Raw genomic sequence first — 20,118 nt, forward strand, 5'->3', positions numbered from 1 at the left:
CACTATGTAGCTAAGGATGGCCTTGAACTCCTGATCATCCTGCCTCCACCTCTGAACTTAATATTCTGAATAGAAATGTTTTCAATAAAAGCATAGACTTATGATTTTTTTCATAGCTGATTAGATGCCTTTATTCTCTGTTATTTTCTGCAAGAAAGCTGCTTACATTGATGTCATCACAGAATCCATAAAATTTCTAATTTTTCATGCATATGATCAAATGTTCCTCAAAAGGTATCCTGACAATTTGATTAATATCTTTCATTGCTAATAAAATTCATTTTGAAAATGTTCTGTAACATGAGGGTCCTGCTTGTTTGTTGGGGTTTTCTATCCCATCCGGTACCCCACAGCTGGCAAGCCCCAAAGAAAATCACACAGAGATCTCCATAAGTTATAAAGCTGATTGGCCCATTAGGTCAGGCTACTTATTAGTTCTTATGACTTATATTAACCCATCGTTCTGATCTATGTTTGTCATGTGGCTCAGTACCTTTTTTAGTGGGGCAGATCACATCCTGCTGCTTCGGTGATCTGGGCAGGAGAGTGGGGGTAATCAACTTCCTCCTTCCCAGAATTCTCCTGTTCTCATTGCATTATTTCTACTTCCTGTCTGGTTTTCCCACCTATACTTCCTGCCTGGCCAATCAGCATTTATTTAAAATACGATTGACAGCTTACAGACAATTCTTCCGCACCAATGTTCTCATTCACCTTTGGTGTGTACACCCTCAGAATGGTCTCTGCCAACATTAGCGACATCAATGGGCAGCTCTTTAAATTTTTATAAATAGTAACTGAGTGCATATTATTTGTTGTTTCAGGTAAACCAATGTCCTCTGAGTTTTTCCCAAGTAAAAACTTCATTTAAAATACTACTGTAGTGGCTGAAGTGATGTCTTACAGTTAAGAGCACATTCTGCTCTTGTAGAGGATCCAATTTCAAATACAAGTCACCCACATCAGGTGGCTCACGACCATCTATAGCTGCAGCTCTAGAGATCCAGTGCTCTCTTCTGGACATTGTGGGCATGCACACATGCATCACAAACACACATACACACACTCACACATTCACACACACATACACACACACTCACAAACCTCCTTAAATAAACCTATTCAAATATATAAAACAACAACAACAACAACAAAAGCCTGTTCACCATAACAGACAGAATGAATGTTAGAGCTTGGGGATGGTGAGGAAAGCTGGGAAATGCCATCTTCTGGATGTGACAAAGCCACTGTATTCATGAACTCACAGAAGCCATGGTTCTTGACACAAGAACAATCCAGTCAACATGGGTGAGGATGGGGCTCATGAGGCTCCTTACCTAGCTGTGGAGCTATTGGCCACTAAAAGTAAGCCATCTTTAAGATGTGGACCCTGGCAGGCTGCTCATGCTCATCCAGGCAGCAGTCACTGGGCTCAGATGGTTAAGGAAGCACACACAAAGGAGGAAGGGCACAAGGATTTGAGGGGATGGGGTTGGTGTATATGATCAAGATACACTGTATACATGAATGTAGTTGTCAGAGAATAAATAGAAGTCTTTCTAAATATTTAGAATAGTATTCATAAGGGTCTGGAGAGATGGATAAGCTGTTAAGAACACTGACTGCCCCTCCCAGAACTCACATGGTGGCTCACAACTTTCTGTAGCCCCAGTTCCAGAGGATTTCCCCAAAGCAGAATCAACCCACATGTCCATTAACTGAAGAATGAGCACATAGAATAGTGAGCATCAATACAATGGGTTGTAATTTGGGCACAAATGGACATAAAGTACTAGTTAATGAGGCAATGTGTACAGTTTTCATAATATGCCACTCACAATAACCATATATGACATAAAGCTATTACCATAAAATATCAAAAATCTACAAATCTACTGAAATAGGATATAGGTTGTTGGTTTCTTGGGGTGTGGAGTAGTGACTGGTGGGCATTAGGAATGATTTCTAGTATGCCCAGGTTTATCTTCAGGGAAAATAAAATATTCTGGATTTGACAGTGGTGGTGATTATGTAATTGCAAGCAAGTTAAGAGGAAAACAGTACATTGTATGTGTTTAAGGGTAAAATTTATGGTATCTGAATTGTATTTTAATAAAAAAATAGATATTGGTAAGATATCTAGATAGAGGTAAGTCCCTCTCCTAGGACTTAGTCATCTGGTCAACCTCAGGACCAGTGCATGGTTCTGTAGAAAGCTACTTGGACCTCCTTGTTCCTTAGACAGTAGATGACTGGATTGCACATGGGGGTGACCACTGTGTAGATGACAGACAGCATCTTGTTGAGATCCATGGCTTCTATGCGTTTGGGGCGGGCATAGATGAAGATAGTGACTGAGTAGAAAATGCCTACTACTACCAGGTGGGAGGCACATGTGGAGAAGGCCTTGTAGCGGGCAGTGATAGAAGGCATGCACAGAACTGCCCTACCAATAGCCACATAGGAGGCCATAGTCATGAGGAAGCAACCCCAGAGGATGACAATGGCTGAGATGAAGTCCACCAGTTCTGTGAGGGCAACATGGGTACATGACAGGTTGAGCAATGGGGAAACATCACAGAAGAAATGGTTGAGGACATTGGGGCCACAGTAGGACAGGGTGGCAATGCATGTGGTCTTGATCATAGAGACCAGTAACCCACCCAGCCATGAAGTCATAGCCAAGCCCAGACAGACCTGGGGCCTCATGAGTATTGGGTAGTGTAATGGGCGGCAGATGGCCACATAGCGGTCATAAGCCATGGAGGCCAGAAGGATACACTCTGTGCCTACAAGGACAATAAAGAAGAAGAGTTGAGTCATGCAAGCTATGAAGGAAATGTGATAGAATCCATTCCACAGGCCCATGAGCAAGCTGGGCATGGTGACAGACACATAGCACATCTCCAGGCAGCTGAGATTGCCCAGGAAGAAGTACATGGGCTTGTGGAGCTCGCTGTGACTGCAGATGAGGTAGATTATGAGTGTGTTCTCCAGGAGCGTCAGCAGGTAGAGAGTCAGGAAGACGGCAAATAGCGTATCCCTTATGTCCAGTCTAGTGGACAATCCCAGCAAGATGAACTGCTGAACCCTGGTCATGTTGGCCAACTCTGGGAATCTCTCCATCTGGAGAAAGACAAAGAAAATTGTTGACATTCCATCCCTGGTAATACACAGTGAAAATCTGGAAAGATGTTCAGAGCACTTGGAGATCCCCTACATGTTTTTCAGTCTAACATCTGTTGGGGTTGTTATTGAGAAAGGCATGGAAGATTTATGAGGCACTGTGTGTATCTCATTCTTACTGAATCTGTGACTTCATACAGAGCGTCCAAGAGTTGGGAGAATAATTCGTGGTATCCCTGAGTATATATTAAAGCCAAGCAAGTGAATCAGTGGGCAGTAAATTACTCTTTTGAATAAAAAATGTTATGGGCCTTGCCAGGTGTGGTGATTGTTTAATTACAGCACTTGGGAGAGTTAGAAGCTTGCCTAGTCTATACAGTGAGTCCCAGGTCAGCCAGAGCTTCGTAGTGAGACTATGTCTTAAAAAATTATGAACCTAGAAGATGGCTCTGTGGATAAAGTGATTGCTGACTAAGCAAGAGAATATGAATTTGAATCTGCAAAAATGCTATAAAATCAGATACTGTGATTTATGTCTGTAGTTTGTATGCTAGCTATGGGGCAGAAACAAGAGATTTCCCAGAAGTCCTAGGGCCAAATAGTCTGTCTTGTACACTGACAAACAGGAAGTGCTGATTTAACAGTTTTGACAGTGAGGACTGACACTCTAGGTTGTCCTCTGACCTCCACATCCATGCCTGCATCTAGGACTGCACACACACACACACACACACACACACACACACACAGAGAGAGAGAGAGAGAGAGAGAGAGAGAGAGACAGAGAGACAGAGAGACAGAGAGACAGAGAAAGAGAGACAGAGAGAGACAGAGAGAAACACATACAGACATACTACAAAGATAAAAAATCATATTATACTATGTCAGTTTTGAAAAAAGTGTAGTCTTTTTGGCTGTTTTCTTTTCTTTCAGTAACTGACACATGCATTAGGTACTTTATAAAGCCTAGAGTAGAGTGATCTCTCTCTCTCTCCTTCTCAGTCCTATTTCTCCTCCTCTTCACTCCTCCTCCTTCTCTTCCTCTTTTGCTGCTTTTGCTTTTCCTGACCCTCTTTTTCCTCTCCTCTACTTCTCTTCCCCTTCCTTTCCCTCCTTCTCCTCATCTCTTTCTCCCTTTTCTTTATTCTTGATTCTTTCACGAGCACTGTAAAAACGTTATCCTTACCCTTGTTTTTGCAAGAAAGACACTATAGAACAAAACACTAAAATAGAGCTCGAGAGATCTCTCAGTGAGTAAAGGTGCTTTCTCCCAAGCCTGGTAACTTGAGTTTGATCCTTAGCACCCACATGGTGGAGAGAACAGATTTCTGCAAGCTGTCTTTTAACTCCCACCTGCATGACATGGTACAAGCACACATGTGGCACACATGTATGCACACACACATATACACACATACATACACACATACACACAGGCACACACACACAAACATTTTTCATTAAAGATTAAAATCCAATTAAAAAATGGCTTGCTCTATATCATGTGCCAACAAGGGAAATGGGATCAAATCTCTGGATAATTCGAGCCCCTGTCCAGCCATCCTTTCTAATTGTTATCTCCTGGTCAGCATCATTCTAAATGGTAGCAGCACAAACAACAAATGATTAAAGTCTTACGCCAGTGGTTCTCAACCCTCCTAATCCTGTGACTACCTCATGTGGTGGAGATCCCACCAACCATAAAATTACCTCATTGCTACTTCACAGCTATACTTTTGCTACTGTTATGAATCATGAATTATGAATCATAAATTTCGGGTATGCAATCCCAAAGAGGTTGAGATCCACTGCCCTAAGTCCTTACTTGGGTCAAAATCTTGGTTTCCACTGAGAAGAATTTTAACTCTTTAAGGTAACACAGAACTCTGTGAAGATGCTTTTCTACCATCACAACATCATAGTGGAAGTTCAGGATTGAGAAGTAACATAAGAGAGAGGGGAGGGAGGGAGGAGGGCTGGTAACAACTGGGCTGTCTGTGTAAGTTCTCAAGTTCTGTGTCTTGACATCGTAGGTGTCAGCAGTGAGGGAACAAATGCAGAAACTATGGTGTATAGAGACGCTAGATTTTTAGTCAGCCATAGAGGAAAGTGAAGTCATGGTTGCCGAAGAAAGGTTGGCACTGGAGAGCATCACCTGAGGTGAAGCCAGTTTGGATGCTTTCTTTCATAAATCTAAAGAAAGATGCCGTAGGAAAGAAGTAGGGAGGAGAATCAATGACGACAAATTTTGTGTTAAAACTGACCTAATGAAACTGAATACTAGAGATTTGAGAAAAGCCAACAGAGACAATTATTTCATAGGTCTAATAGGTGACCACTGTGTCTTCCCTGTTCTCTATCAGATGGCTCTACTCACATGCACATCTGAGCACCGCTAACTGGACTTTAGAAGAACATGAAGTTAGGAGGACGGTGTGTTGTGTGGGTTACAGGGAGAGGGTCGGGTAGATATGATCAAGATATTATATTCATGTGCTAAATTAAAAAATAAAAAGAACTAAATTATCTACTATGCATAAGTAAATAATTTTTTTTAGAAACAGAGTTTCTCTGTAGCTTTAGAGCCTGTTCTGGAACTAGTTCTTGTAGACCAGGCTGGCTTCAAACTCACAGAGATCCACCTGTCTTTGCCTCCTGAGTGCTGGGATTAAAGACATGTGTCACCACTGCCAAGTGGTAGATAATTTTCCTTGGAGCTCAAGATTGAAAATAAAATAAGAAAGTAACAGGAATATTATAACTATGGGACAGGAAAAGAAGGTGTTGTGGGAAGGAGGTAGTAGGGAGAGGAATATTATTGAAGTATATTATATGCACACATGGGAATGCAATGCCAAGCCCAGTGCTTTAAATAGTAACTTTTAATAAAGTTAATCAAATTTTAAAATTCTATATTATTTCTGCCATTCCTTAGTACATTTCAGAAATGAGGTTTGGTCAAATTTCCACTTTATGGGTTTAAATACTGACTTGTAAAAACTATTAAGGACTCGATAATTTTTTTGGTCAAATTTTCACAAAAAAAGATGATACTCTTTCCCAGAACCTTCATGGTAGAAGTCTCTCTCTGTGTCTGTCTGTCTGTCTGTCTGTCTGTCTGTCTCTCTCTCTCTCTCTCTCTCTCTCTGTGTGTGTGTGTGTGTGTGTGTGTGTGTGTGCGCGCGCGCATAGTACCAGACCCAAGGCTTGCACATGCTAGGCTGGTTCTCTCCCATTAAGCTGTTTCTTCAGTCCCTGAAGACTGTCAGAAAATTCCCCTGTCTCATCACCTCTGGTCTATGTTGCCTAGGCTCTGTCTTAGACAGGACCCCTCCATATAAAACAGCAACATGGGATTGCTTTTGTCTGCTGCTGAACATGAGCGGCCCTTTATTTTGGGTATTTATCTGAGTGGTAGGTCTTTCCACAAGCTTATACCAGTGCTCTCAAGAGTTATAGTCAGACTGTTTGTGAAGGGGTTATATTTGCTGTTGCAAAAAGAGTCTTCATCCTCCAGTCAAAACTCTGAAGCATCTGGCAGCAACTTCCATGCCAAGAATTCCTGTTGTGCTCCCCTCTCCCTTGTCCCCACCCCATGGCTTCTCCGGCTCTGCCTTTGTATTTCATCCTGTCCCCTTGCATAGCAACCCCACTCGCTGCTCAGCTCTTCTATGAATCTCTTTCTGGGCAACCCTTCATTTCTAACAGATCGAAACATGGCACTGCACTCCACAAAAATCATTCAAATATCTACCAGTGCCTTGGCACATCGGGGGAAACAAGACACACCCAATTCCATCTCAGTTTTGTAAATACAAACCGCTCAGTTGTTGTGTATAGCCTTATTCTGTCTGCTCTCCAGAGGGCTATAAACCATGGCATCTTCCTAAACCTGTGCCCTGGGAAGGTTACTAATGCTCTTCAAGCGTCAACTGTATGGTTTTCAAAATATGGGACAGTCATCTACTCTGGTGCATATAATTTCTCTGCTTCACAAGGAGGGAGACACATCATGTATTGCAAGTCCTTACTATAAAGCTTGACTTTGTAAGTTAAATGGCTACAGGTTGTAAATCTTTTGTCTTAAATAAAAATCAGAGCTTTTTTTTTCTCAACAAGGCTATTGGCTAGAACTCTTCAATAGTCATTAATTCTACTCCATTCCACAAGTGCTTTTGAAGAAAGGCTTTGAACAGAGAGAGCAGGACACAAGAGCTATGGATGCATTTCCACTAGGGAAGCTGAGCTTTTAGCACCGAGATGCTTGAAAACCTTGAATTCATGTATCTCCAGGAATCACTTCATCTATTTCAATCTGTTTTGTCTTCTCTGTAATGTAGGGTCATTTCTTTTCTTTGAAATGGAGAAATTCCATAATAGTCTTCAATGCTTGCCCAGCTTCTCATCTTCAGGGTGATAGCTGAACCTCTGCTGAAAACAAGAGGTTGAAGTCACCCTGACAAACTAGCTCTCCCTTGTAAGTGCATGGTCTTTAAGAAGCCCCCTCACACCTCCAGGCTGTCAGTCTCACTGTCTCCACCCATGTTGCAAACATTTTTATATGTAGTTGTCATGAGCATTAAATCACTATCGTTTACGTATTTGGAGCTGGTACCTAATGAACAATTATGTGTTCTACACAATCTTTTTCTATAGCAAAGGATGCATACCTGTTTTTACATACATGGATTTCTAGCGCTTTCAGGCTGGCTGAAGTAGGAGGACCACAAGTTTGAGGCCAGAATGATCTTGACTAAAGAAACAGCATATTCATTCTGCTCTTCCTTGTATTGTTTTTTTAAGATAAGGTCTAATATATCCCAAGTTGGCTTTGAACTTGCTGTCTAGTGGAGGATGACCTGAGCTTCTGATCCCCCTGCCTCTATATCCTACGTACTGAGATGTCAAGTGTGTGCCACCCTCCCTCATCTAATAGTTGCCTGGGTTCAAGCCCAGGGCGCCTGCTGGCGTTAGGCAAACACTTGACCACCCGAGCCTTACCCTTGTTTTCACTCCCTCAAAGAATCTCTCTGGATCATCTTACCTACCAGTTGAAGGTAGATAAGTGCAGATCCTTTCTGGCTGATGCTGAAGGTGGAGTAGGCTTTGGTGGTGGCCAGTAGAAACAGCTGGCCCTAAGGTGGTGACATCAAGGATTGGAGCCTTTGAGTGTATCTTGGGAGAAGTTGTCTTTGGCCTTGAAAACACACACACACACACACACACACACACACACACACACACACGCGCGTGCACACATGCACACACACCTGGGTTTCTGCTCCTGAATGTCCCAGTTTCTCAGTTGGCTATACTGTGAGAGAAGGCAAAGGAACAAGTTTAAACCAGCTCTCTAGACCTGAGAGGATTGCCTGGTCCCTGTGGATTTAGAAGAAGTAAAGCAAGGAAAGCTTCAGAGAAGATGCAAGGCAAGGACCCACATCTGAAGCTGTCCTATGACTGTCACACACACATCTCAGTACGTGCATGTGGACACACACACAAATATATGCACACAAACAAACGAATTTTGTATCACATTTTACTTGGTTTTTAAAATTAAATATTCATATGAGTTAAGCTTATTTTTACGGTAAAACATACAGGCTCGATAAATGGCTCAGCTGTTAAAAGCATTCACTGCTCTTGTAGAGGACTCAAGTTCAAGACCCAGCATCCATGCTGAGTGGCTCATAACTAACTGCTGGTAACTATGCTCCAGGGGACTCTGATGCCTAATGAGTTCTGTGGGAAACCTGCATTCCCATGCACATGCCCCACACATAGACATACAAGTGTATACATACTTAAAATAATAAAATAGTTATTTAAAACATGACTTATCTCTTCTTACTGTCTCATATTTATCTTATAGTTAAACTATTATTATGTATAAGTACTATTGATAGGAATTAATTTGATTCTCTCGTTGCAAATGATGACTCAGTTAACTTGTAATTTTTGTACAGTACCTTTCTATCCTTGTAGACTCTCACAGGCTCACTTAATAAATATTCATGAGCCAATTATCAATAAAAATTACAGGACCATGAAATATGCATGTGTGAATGAATTTAAGCATATAAAAATGAGGGTGACAAAATATGTGTAATTACTTAGGAGCTTTGATCATTTTCTCCTGGTTATTTTCCAAATATGTTCTCTGGGTTTTAGTTAGCATTTCGAGGTTACTTGAGGTGGTTGGGCCATGAGATGTGAATGAAGGTGTGAGAGGTTCACATACAGAAGATGATGATCAAGGCGAGTGAAGGGTCTTCTTCAGCACAGTGTGGACCTCCTTATTCCTCAGACAGTAGATGATGGGGTTGCAGAGGGGCGTGACCACCGTGTAGATGACGGACAGCACCTTGTTGAGGTCCATGGACTTGATGCGACTGGGACGGCAGTAGATGAAGAGAGCTGCTGAGTAGAAGATGCCCACCACCACCAGGTGGGAGGCGCAGGTGGAGAAGGCCTTGTGCCGGGCAGCAGCTGATGGCATCCGGAGAACAGCCATCCCAATGGCTGAATAAGAAGCCAAGGATACCAGGAGTGTCTCACAGAAGATGACAATGGCTGAGATGAAGTCTACCAGCTCTGTGAGGGCCACGTGGGTGCAGGACAGGTTGAGGAGAGGGGAAACATCACAGAAAAATTGGTTGAGAACATTAGGGCCACAGTAGCTCAGGCTTGCAATGCATTTTGTCTTTATTGCTGAGACCACCAGCCCACCCAGCCATGAAGACAAGGCCAAGCCCAGGCAGACCTGGGGCCTCATGAGTAGTGGGTAATGCAGTGGGCGGCAGATGGCCACATAGCGGTCATAGGCCATGGAGGCCAGGAGGGTGCACTCTGTGCAGATGAGAGAGACAAAGAAGAAGAGTTGGGTCATGCAAGTCACAAAGGAAATATGGTAGGGCCCCTTCCACAGCCCCAGGAGCAGGGTGGGCATGGTGGCTGACACATAGCACATCTCCAGGCAGCTGAGGTTGCCCAGGAAGAAGTACATGGGCTTGTGGAGCTCGCTGTGACTGCAGATGAGGTAGATGATGAGCGTGTTCTCCAGGAGCGTCAGCAGGTAGAGAGTCAGGAAGACGACAAACAGGGCATCTCTTATCCCCAGCCTTGTGGGAAAGCCTAAAAGTACAAATTGCTGGACTCTGGTCATGTTGGTCAACTCAAGTGATGTCTCCATCTGTGGAGAGCAAATGACATTGTTTATAAACAAGCACAATGGCACAAGCTTAGGAGGATGCCCACATTTCCTGGATAAATTATTGGTGCTGGCAACTGTCCAGAAAGGCAGAGTGTTAGCCAATTTTTGAAAGAAACTCTAACACAGTTTCTGTTTGGATTGGTTACTTTTATTGTTGTTATGATGAAACATCATGGTTAGGGCAAGTTAAGGAAGAAAGAGAGAGCGTATTCTAGCTCAGGGCTCCAGGGGATGGGTGGGGAAGAGAGAGCTTACTCTAGCTCAGGGCTCCAGGGGTTGGGTGGGGAGACTTTGTCATGGTAAGAGGATGTGGCCTCAAGTGGCAGGCATGGCAGCAGGAGCAGGAAGCAGAGAACATACATCCTCAATGGCAAGCTTGAAACAGACAACAAACTGCAAGTGGACTGAGGCTCTGCTCTCCCCAAGCCCACCCCCAGTGATACACTTCCTCCAGTAAGGCCACTCCTCCTAAATTTTCCCCCAAAGCATCACCAGCCAAGTATCATGAGGTTTACCTGAGTTTATGCAAAATGAATTTTCATTCAAATCTCCATACACATCCCCTAAATCTGTGAACACCCCCCACTCCCCCCACCCTCCACAAACACACATAATTTTTGAAAAGGGGTTTGCAATATGACCAGTGGATAATTTGCTTTCTGCCAAGCCTGATGAACTCAGCTTACCTCTGGGATTCACGTGATAGGAGCGAGCCTGAAACTTTTGACCTTGTAGGAATAATGTCTCCAAATAAACCAAGAAAGAGTAACATTTATTTGTTGTAGGAAAGGAAGCAATGAATGACAAACCCTGTACCAAATAAGGAACTAGAAATGTCATCTGTCTAAATATTTTGTCTATCGAGACAGGGTTTCTCTGTAACTTTGGAGCCTGTCCAGGAACTTGCTCTGTAGACCAGTCTGGCCTCAAACTCACAGAGACCTGCCTGTCTCTGCCTCCCGAGTGCTAGTGCCTGGCTCTAGATGGTTTTTAAATTTTCTTTCTAAACTCCGCACAGAAAGTTAGTCGTATCTATAAATCAAGAGTGGTACAAGAGTGTTAAATATTTTTTTCTTCTAATAATATCTGTCTTCTCTTAGGGAGATTTTAGTTTCTATTGTTATAGTTTGGAGCTTGGGAGATAGCTCAACCAGTAAATTGCTTATCTTATAGGCATTAAGACCTGAGTTCAGTGTTAGAACATGGGTATTAATCGTGCATGTTTGTAATCTCAGTTGTAAGGCGATGGCTGCAGGGGGATCCTTGGGCTCTTTGACCAGTCATACCAGCCTACTTGGCAAGCTGCAGGGTGGTGAGCAGCTGTCAAAAGTACATGGAGGTGAGAGATAGCTCAGTGATTAAGAACACTCACTCCTTCCAAAGATCAATGTTGATGCCATTTATGCTGCTTTTGTCTCTTTCATTGCATGCAGGATCCTTTGCAAGCTACCAATATCTCTAGTATCTCTCTGAATCAGACAGCACCATAACAATTGACACAATGTTTATCAGAAAGTTTGAAAATTGTGAAATGCAGCCAGTCTTTGTAACTATAATACACAGACACACATGATTTCCTCACTGTACCACTTGAGAATATTACAGTTCATACACAATGTTATTGATGCAAACAATTGTATGGAACCTAATAATAAAAAGTCTATAATCCATGTGTTCTTTCTGAATGTCAGGACTACATTAAAAGCCTAATTATTCTCAACAGAGAAAGCTAAATTGGCTGAAAGACACTTAAGAAAATGTTCAACATCCTTAGCCATCAGAGAAATGCTAATCGAAACAACTCTAAGATTCCATCTTACACCTGTAAGAATGGCCAAGATCAAAAACACTGATGACAACTTATGCTGGAGAGGATTGGGGTAAATGGAATACTCTTCCATTGCTGGTGGAAATTCAAGCTGGTAGAGCCACTTTGGATGTCAGTATGGTGATTTCTCAGAAAATTAGGAAACAACCTTCCTCAAGACCCAGTAATACCACTTTTGGGTATATATCCAAAGGATGCTCAATCGTACCACAAGGACATGTACTCAGGTGTGTTCATAGCAGCTTTGTTTGTCATAGTCAGAACCTTGAAACAACCTATATGCCCCTGACTGAAGAATGGATAAGGAAAATGTGGTACATTTACACAATGAAGTACCACACAGCAGAAAAAAAATGACATCTTGAGATTTTTTCAGGCAAGTGGATGGATCTAGAAAACACGTTGAGTGAAGTAACCCAGACCCAGAAAGACAATTATATGTACTCATTCATGAGTGGCTTTTAAACATAAAGCAAAGAAAACCAGCCTACAATTCACAATCCCAGAGAACCCAGAAAACAATGAAGACCTAAGAAAGACATACGTGGATCTAATCTACATGGAAAATAGAAAAAGACAAGATGTCCTGAGTAAATTGGGAACATGGGGACCATGGGAGAGGATAGAAAGGGAGGGAAGAGAAAGTGAGGGGAGCATAGAAAAATGTAGAGCCCAATAAAATCAATAAAAATAGATAATCTTTAAAAAAATAAAACAAAAAAGAAAACATAAGATTATTTGTAACCCATGGGATATACGAATATATTAACACATATTTGAGTTATTGAAAATATTCTTCTCTATGTGAACACACATTTTTATGTTTTTACCAATGGATGCATATCAGAATGCTAACAATGATTTTTGTTAACCACAATGCTGTAGTGAGGAGTGATGCTATCTATGCTGCTTTTGTCTCTTTCGTTGCATGCAGGATCCTTTGCAAGCAGCTAACATCTTTGGGTATAGTGTCTCCCAGAGCCAAATGCCCCATAACAATTGACACAATGTTTATCAGAAAGTTTGAAAATCGTGGAATGCATTTATTCTTTACTCTTCTTAGCTCTTTTGTATCTCTAAAATAAAAAGCATTGTCTTAATTATAAAAAATAAAGCCTAATTATTTTTCTGTTGTATTAGAAATGCACAAGACTCAAAGTGACAAATGTTTTGTTCCAAGTCACAGTCAGGGAGTGAAATGAAATATGACCGTGCTTCAGCACTGGGTGAATTCCATTGTCTCCCACCTTCATGCTCAAGACAGAGGAACCCAAACACTCTTCCACCTCAGAGACTCGGTTAGAGTGAAAAAGTTCCCCTTGGTGCAGAGAACCATGCAGAAAATTAACTCTGACATTTACTGAGGTCCTTAGGTATTATTCAGTTTCTTGGGATGCTGGTTTCTTGTAAGAAACAGAAAATGAATAAGTGAGTGAATTAAAAACAGAAGCAATTTCATACGAGGTAAACTATGGTGGTCCTGGAACTGGAAGAGCAAGGTGAAGACTGCTGAAGTCGAATGGTTGAAGAGGTAACCCCTGAGCAGGGAGAACCAACTGGCCATGAAAGCAGGTGAGAGAAGTGTGGTTCAATCAAGATGCTACCGAGCAGTGGGATGACTCGGGGAGGGGAATTTTTCCCTTACTCCTTCACAGGAGTCTGCTCCCTCCCCTCTCAGATTCTCCATCTATTGAGCTTCTAGACTATTCTCTTCTTTGGGTGATGTGTTCCAGTCTCTCTATGGTGTCTGCTTCTTGCTTTGTACATTAAAAAATGTCATCAGTGGGAAAAACAGTGTTCATGGTTCCCTCTGACCCTTTCACCTGGACTAATTTCAGACTGAAGATGTGAACACCTTCAGCCTCCAGATTTGAGCCCAGGACCCCTGTGGGATTGGGGGACCCTTGGATCCATTTTCACACTAATGAAAGAATGGGACAAGGTTTAGACTGATTCTAGGCTAACTTGAAGATGAGTTATACAGTAAAACGTTGATAAGTGTAAGGACTAATTTCAGTCTTCAGAATACAGTCTCTCTCTCTCTCTGTCTCTCTCTCCAACAATTAAAGAAAAATAGCTGTGAATGTGAAAGAGAGTGCAAGGGTAGGGGTGGTGCTAAGGTGATTTGAAGGATGAAAGGGAAATAATGTAATTATGATCTCAAAAAATATTAAAAATTCACTCATCAATTTATGGACACATAAGTTGTTCTCTTTTATGGACTTAGTGGATAGTGTTGAAATAACCATTAAGCTGTGAATTAAAAACAAACCAGGCTTGGTGGTTCATGCTTGAAACCACAGCGGTAGGAGTCAGAAACAGGCAGGTCCCTGGGGTTTGCTGGCAAGTTCTAGGCCAGTGAGAGACTCTGTCTCCAAAAACAAGGTAGACAGCTCCTGAGGAGCGACGTCTGGGATTCTCCACTGGCCCCTAAATGCACATGTACATGTGTTCACTGACATCTGCACACATAAACACATGCATCTGTACCTGTGAGCACTCACACACATGAGAAAGAAAAACTTAGATTAATTCTAGTCCTTGTGTCCAGACAGTTTTCTCAGTAGTCTAACTGACTCTTTTGCCTGTGCATGGGACCTGTTTCCTCCTACTGCGTTGCCTCACTCAGCCTTAATATGAGGGTGTTTGCCAAGTCTTTCACATCTTGTTATGCAGAGTTTGGTTGATATTACTGGGAGGCCAGTCCTTTCCTGAAGGGAAATGGAGGAAGAGGGGTGGATCTGAGGGAGAGGGGAGGGAGTGGAGGGTGTGGCTGGAATGTGTTGTGTGAGAGAAAAATAAATAAATAAAGTAAAAGAAAAACATGTTGAGGGATAATCACCATGGAGCAGCAATAAGAACACCGCATTTTAAGTTCACTTTTTGAGAGTTGGCTGTTATTCTAGTTCTTTCCATATGTACCCCTTTGCATTCCCACAAACTCTCCATGGAGACACCACTCCCACCTCATCTTTGAGAAATGAGCAGCTTCCCTAAAACACGGATCAGATCTACTCTACGCTGTTAGAGCGGGGACCCACTATGTACTCAAAGGCACCGTCCCCTCCCCCCACCCTGCTGCCTTTTTTCTCTTTACTTCGTACAGAGTTTCCAATGATCAAACATTGATTTAAATAAACTAGCGTGAACACGGATGTCCCCCCACCACATCTTCTTAAATTGACACAAACTCTGCATTTGAATATTAGAGATAAAAAGGGTTTTTTTTGTGGTGGTGGTTTATTCTCTCTTTTTCTTTCCTTTCCTTCTTTTCTTCTTTCTTCCTTCCTTCCTTCCTTTTCTTTTCTTTTTTTTTTTGAGACAGATTTTCTCTGTGTAGTCCTGACTGTCCTGAAACCCCCAAAGACCCACCTGTCTCTGCGTCCCGAGTGCTGTGATTAAAGGCGAATGCCACCACTGCCCGGCCTTACTCTTATTTTTAAAGATTTATTTTAATTTTAATTGTGTGCATATGTATGTGTTTGTGTGAGGGTATATGGTCTTGTGAGTGCAGGTACCCAAGGAGCCCAGAGGCACTGACTCTCTGGAGCTGGAGTTACAGGTGGTTGTGAGCCATCCAGTGTGGATGTTGGAACCCGAACTTGAGTGCCCTTTTGGAGCAGTGCATTCTCTTGATCCCTAAGCTATCTCTGTAGTCCACTAGTTTTAGTTACTGTTCGGGGTGTGTTTATGTGTGGGCATGAGCTGATGTCAGAGGCCAGCTTTCGGGAGTCCGCTCTTTCCTCCACCGTGTGGTTACTAGGAAGTAAACCTAAGTCATCAGCCTTGGTGGCAAGTGCCTTTACCCATAGAGACATCTTGTCAGCCTCTAGTTGTATCTATTCTTTGAGAATTTTATACACTTATACAATATGTTTTGAAAAGAATGGGCCAGAGGCAGCAGATGGGTCTTTGGGACATGGTGGGCAGCTATACATGGGAACTCAGGGGGTTGGGACAGCATACCTGAGGCCTGTCTGCGTAAGCCCAAGTTGGGTGAATTCCCAACTAGAACAGGAGAGCTAGGCACGAAGTCTCACCCAGGAGAGATGCTGTTGGCGACTGATAGCATCTGAGAAAGGGGGAGTCAGTTTTTGTTAAGAGTGTAGGTTCTGGGGAGTTGGCCATGTGCCAGTAGAAGGCCACGCACACAAAAACGTGTGGGCAAAACAAATTAGACTTAATCGGTGTAAATACAAAAGAGGGGAGTGAAAGGGACACAGGACTGGGTGGGTAGGAGAGTCAGGGTAGATCTGGGAGGAGCTGGAGGAAGGGTGAATGGGATTAAAACATTCTGTGAAATTCTCAAGGGACCAGTACAAATTTCAAAAAATTAAACAAATGGACTTTAGATGAATGAAGTTCTCAAAAGAAGAAATACAAATATCCAGGAAATATTTTTTTAAATGCTCAGCATTCTCAGTGATCAGGGAAATGTTAAATAAAGTACTTTGAAATTTCATCTTATCCCAGTCAGAATGGCTAAGACTTTATTTATTTATTTATTTATTTATTTATTTATTTATTTATTTCAACAGATGCTGACTTAACAGTGAGGAAAGAGGAATACTTATTCGCTTTGGTGAATGTGCAAACTAGTAATGGTTAAGACTCTTAAAAATTTCTACTACAGTCGGGCAGTGGTGGTTCATGGCCTTAATCCCAGCACTTGGGAGGCAGAGGCAGGTGGATCTCTTGAGTTCGAGGCCAGCCTGGTCTACAGTGCAAGTTCCAGGACAGCCAGGAACTGGTACACAGAGGAAACCCTGTATTTAAAAATAAAAGCAAAAACAAAACAAAAACAAAAGAAGAATTATGTTTTGTTTGTTTGTTTTGTTTGTTTGTTTGTTTTGCAACAAATGGTGTCACGCAGTGAGGAAAGAGAAACCCTTACTCAGTACTGGTGAACGTATGAGCCAGTGCAGCCGCAGCTACTATGAAATCAATATGGAGGTTCCTCAAGAGAAGAAAACCATACTTATCATAAGACACAGTCACGCTGCTCCCTAGCGTTTCACAAGGACTCCCACATCCTACTACAGAGACACTCATTCACCCCGGTTGCTCTACTCACAATAGCCAAGAAAAGGTTTTGAGACAGATCCTCTTGGGAGTCTGAGGAGCAGGAACTGTGATGAATATGGGCAAGCCGGCCTTGTTACAATCTTTATTCTCATTGCAGAGAATCAGGTTCTCAAGGATCCAAGTTTGGAAACATTGGGGAACATTTGATCTTAAAGACATGGGCCAAGCATAAAGGCCATGAGCTAACCGGGTCCTAGAGACAAAGGCGAGCTGAGTGCATGACTTCGCACTCTGTTTGAAATTCTGATGTGAATCCAGCAGTCCACATTTTCCAGGCACGAAATCTCCTATTCCTAATAGCATCTCCTGGCTATTATGCAATCATTTTTCCTTAGCTCTTGAACCAAACGTTCCCAAGCCCATCTGCATTCCATGACAAATTATATGAGTTTGAATTTTGCCAAGTTTTTCAACAGTTTTCAAATCTACAGTAGGCACATTGTCACTTTTCCTCATGCAATCACAGCCACATGGGTGGTAGCTATCATTCATATTTTTATCAAAGTTCATGCCAGCATCCACTGTGGTTGAATGGATCTATCTTTTTCTCCAATCGCGGTCCCTTCTCCAACTGAACACTAGCATGATCTGAAGCAGCTGTTCTTTATTTCTTTATGAAAATGAGCTTCTCAAGAAACTGAGTTTGGATTCTAGTGGTAATCTTAAACAAGAGTACTGACCCAGTGAGCTTCTGGATCCTTGAGTAGATTTGCCTTTAGTGTTTACAAAGGTCACCTTTAGTGCTGGAGAGATATCTTAGACTGTAAAGTGACTTCCATACATGCGTGGGGCCCTGGGTTCTGATCCAGTCATCTGTGTACAAACTGGGTGTGGTGGCATGCACCTGTAACTCTAGCCCTGGGAGTGGAACATAGAGGATGAAAGCCTGGAGCTTCCCAGTCAGACTATCCAATTGGTCATCTCCACATTCAGCTAGAGGACTCGTCTTAAAACTCAAGGTGGAGAGAAACAGAAAGAGACACTTGACATGGCTTCAGACTTGTACAAAACATATCTAGCACACACAAACACACCCATGAACACACATACATTTACATGCCCATGCACACATGCATACACTTGCACATACACTTCAGACACACACACACGCACACACACACACACACACACACACACACTTTCCCAGGTTGATTACTGGGTGAGGGAAACTGTCTACATTCTCTAGAGTATGTGCCATGGCCTTCTCCTCCCGTGCTTCTTCCCCTCCACTGGGATTCTTTACACCTCACTCTGCCAGAATCTGACTTGATCTTTTAGTATCAACTCCACACTCTCCTCTTGCATGTATCTTTTTGTGGCTATATAATCTGACTGATGACCCAGCAGTATTTATATTTCCATATATGAGCATTAGAACTACTGCAAATGTACCACCAGAGGGTCACCACAGCACCCTGAGTCCAAGAACTAGAACATGGAAAAGCTGATTCACCCGGAGATACATGTGTAGCCCTGTGCTGCCTTCCAGCAGCTCCTCTACGTAGTAAGGAGATACAGTGATAAGAGATGATTCTACTTCCTGGAGGAGATGGAACTATGATGCTTTCTATGTACTTTCATGAACTCAATGCTCTATCTTTTTTTAATCTAAAGCTAAAGAGATGGCTCAGAGATCAAGGGCATTTGCTGCTCTTGCAGAGGGCCCGAGTTCGATTCCTAGCACCCATGTCAGACAAGTCACAAACACACATGACTCTAGCTCCAAGTGAATGACACCCTCTTCTAGCCTCTGCAAGTGGTGTACATGTGTTTACCCCATGCCTAGACACAGAGACACAGACAGACACATGTATGAAATCAATTATTATAATTAAAAATGTTAATCTGTATTCTTGAATTGTTTTTTCTCCTATAGACGAAGGAGGAATGCAATGTGGAGACCACTTGGGTTCTGTATTACACAGAATGTATCTGTTCTAAAAAATTTAGACTTTCTCACATAAGAAAGGACAAGTCTTTAAAGACCTATAGATCATTTCACTCCATGGGCATTTAGGAAGTAGGGTCATTAGCTAAAATATTGGTGACTGATAAATTCTGGAAAAGGGGTGGTCATTGTCTTCAATGTTGTACCTACTGAGATGCCTAACTGGATCCTATGGATAGTTTAAAAAGGCATGAATGCTAGAAAGGGAACAATGGAGAGAAGAGTGTTAATAGGGATAGGAGGGCCATTAAAGAGGCCAGGGATGTTACACTAATCAGCATCCACTTTATATGTGTAAAAATTGTCAAAGAACAAATTCAATAAAAAGACAGGGAACTAAGGACACACACCAAAACAAAATGCATCAGGAACTGCTGGCATAATGACAAGCAATTGGACTTTATTCTACAAGCACTGGGAGAGCTATGACTCCTGGAAAGCTGGTCAACATACTCAATCTTGCTTATCTATTCTGGGATGTAGGAGGGCTCAATCTTTCCCTAGAGTGAGCTGAATCTAGCCAACAGTAACCACTGCATGCCAGCCCTCTTTTGGGTGGTACAGCATCATGGTTAAGAGTTTTGAATCAGACAGAATGTCTCTCTCACCCTAACTGGTCCCCAGGAAGCCACTTAGATGGGCCATGCTTCATTACTAATATTTAACTTGTAGATGCGATTATCTTTATCACCGCTTCATCAGTTCCTCTGATGCTTAAATTTGTTTGCTTCCCCCAACAGTCAATATCTGTGTTCACTGAACCTTCTTGCCTTCACCCCCCAACGAACAATGGTGGAGCCTCTCACCTGGTGGCCACAGGCTGCAGGTGCCAGTCCTTCCTCACACGTATGACGGGAGGCTCTGCTATTCAGCTGCTGCCCAGAGCACATGCCAAGAGACAAGCAGACAGCCTTT

The 20,118-nt window shown here is 42.5% G+C and overlaps 2 protein-coding genes across 2 annotated transcripts; both read right to left on the reverse strand.

Annotated features, from left to right (window-relative positions):
• Nucleotides 1-2,187: 2,187 nt before the first annotated feature.
• On the reverse strand, nucleotides 2,188-3,126 carry LOC119820407 (olfactory receptor 5). The gene has a single exon (XM_038338700.1). The coding sequence runs from the start codon at nucleotides 3,124-3,126 to the stop codon at nucleotides 2,188-2,190; it is 939 nt and encodes a 312-aa protein (XP_038194628.1).
• Nucleotides 3,127-9,382: 6,256 nt separating this feature from the next.
• On the reverse strand, nucleotides 9,383-10,327 carry LOC119820411 (olfactory receptor 5-like). Its single transcript, XM_038338704.1, has one exon. It carries the CDS (start codon nucleotides 10,319-10,321, stop codon nucleotides 9,383-9,385), a length of 939 nt encoding a protein of 312 aa, XP_038194632.1. The 5' UTR covers nucleotides 10,322-10,327.
• Between the last annotated feature and the right edge of the window lie 9,791 nt (nucleotides 10,328-20,118).

The sequence above is a fragment of the Arvicola amphibius genome, chromosome 8 (genome assembly GCF_903992535.2).
Source record: "Arvicola amphibius chromosome 8, mArvAmp1.2, whole genome shotgun sequence".
Lineage (NCBI taxonomy): Eukaryota > Metazoa > Chordata > Mammalia > Rodentia > Cricetidae > Arvicola > Arvicola amphibius.

Coding starts and splice junctions, on each gene's coding strand:
- LOC119820407 (XM_038338700.1), bottom strand. CDS start 3,126: ATGGAGAGATTCCCAGAGTTGGCCAACATGACCAGGGTTCAGCAGTTC.
- LOC119820411 (XM_038338704.1), bottom strand. CDS start 10,321: ATGGAGACATCACTTGAGTTGACCAACATGACCAGAGTCCAGCAATTT.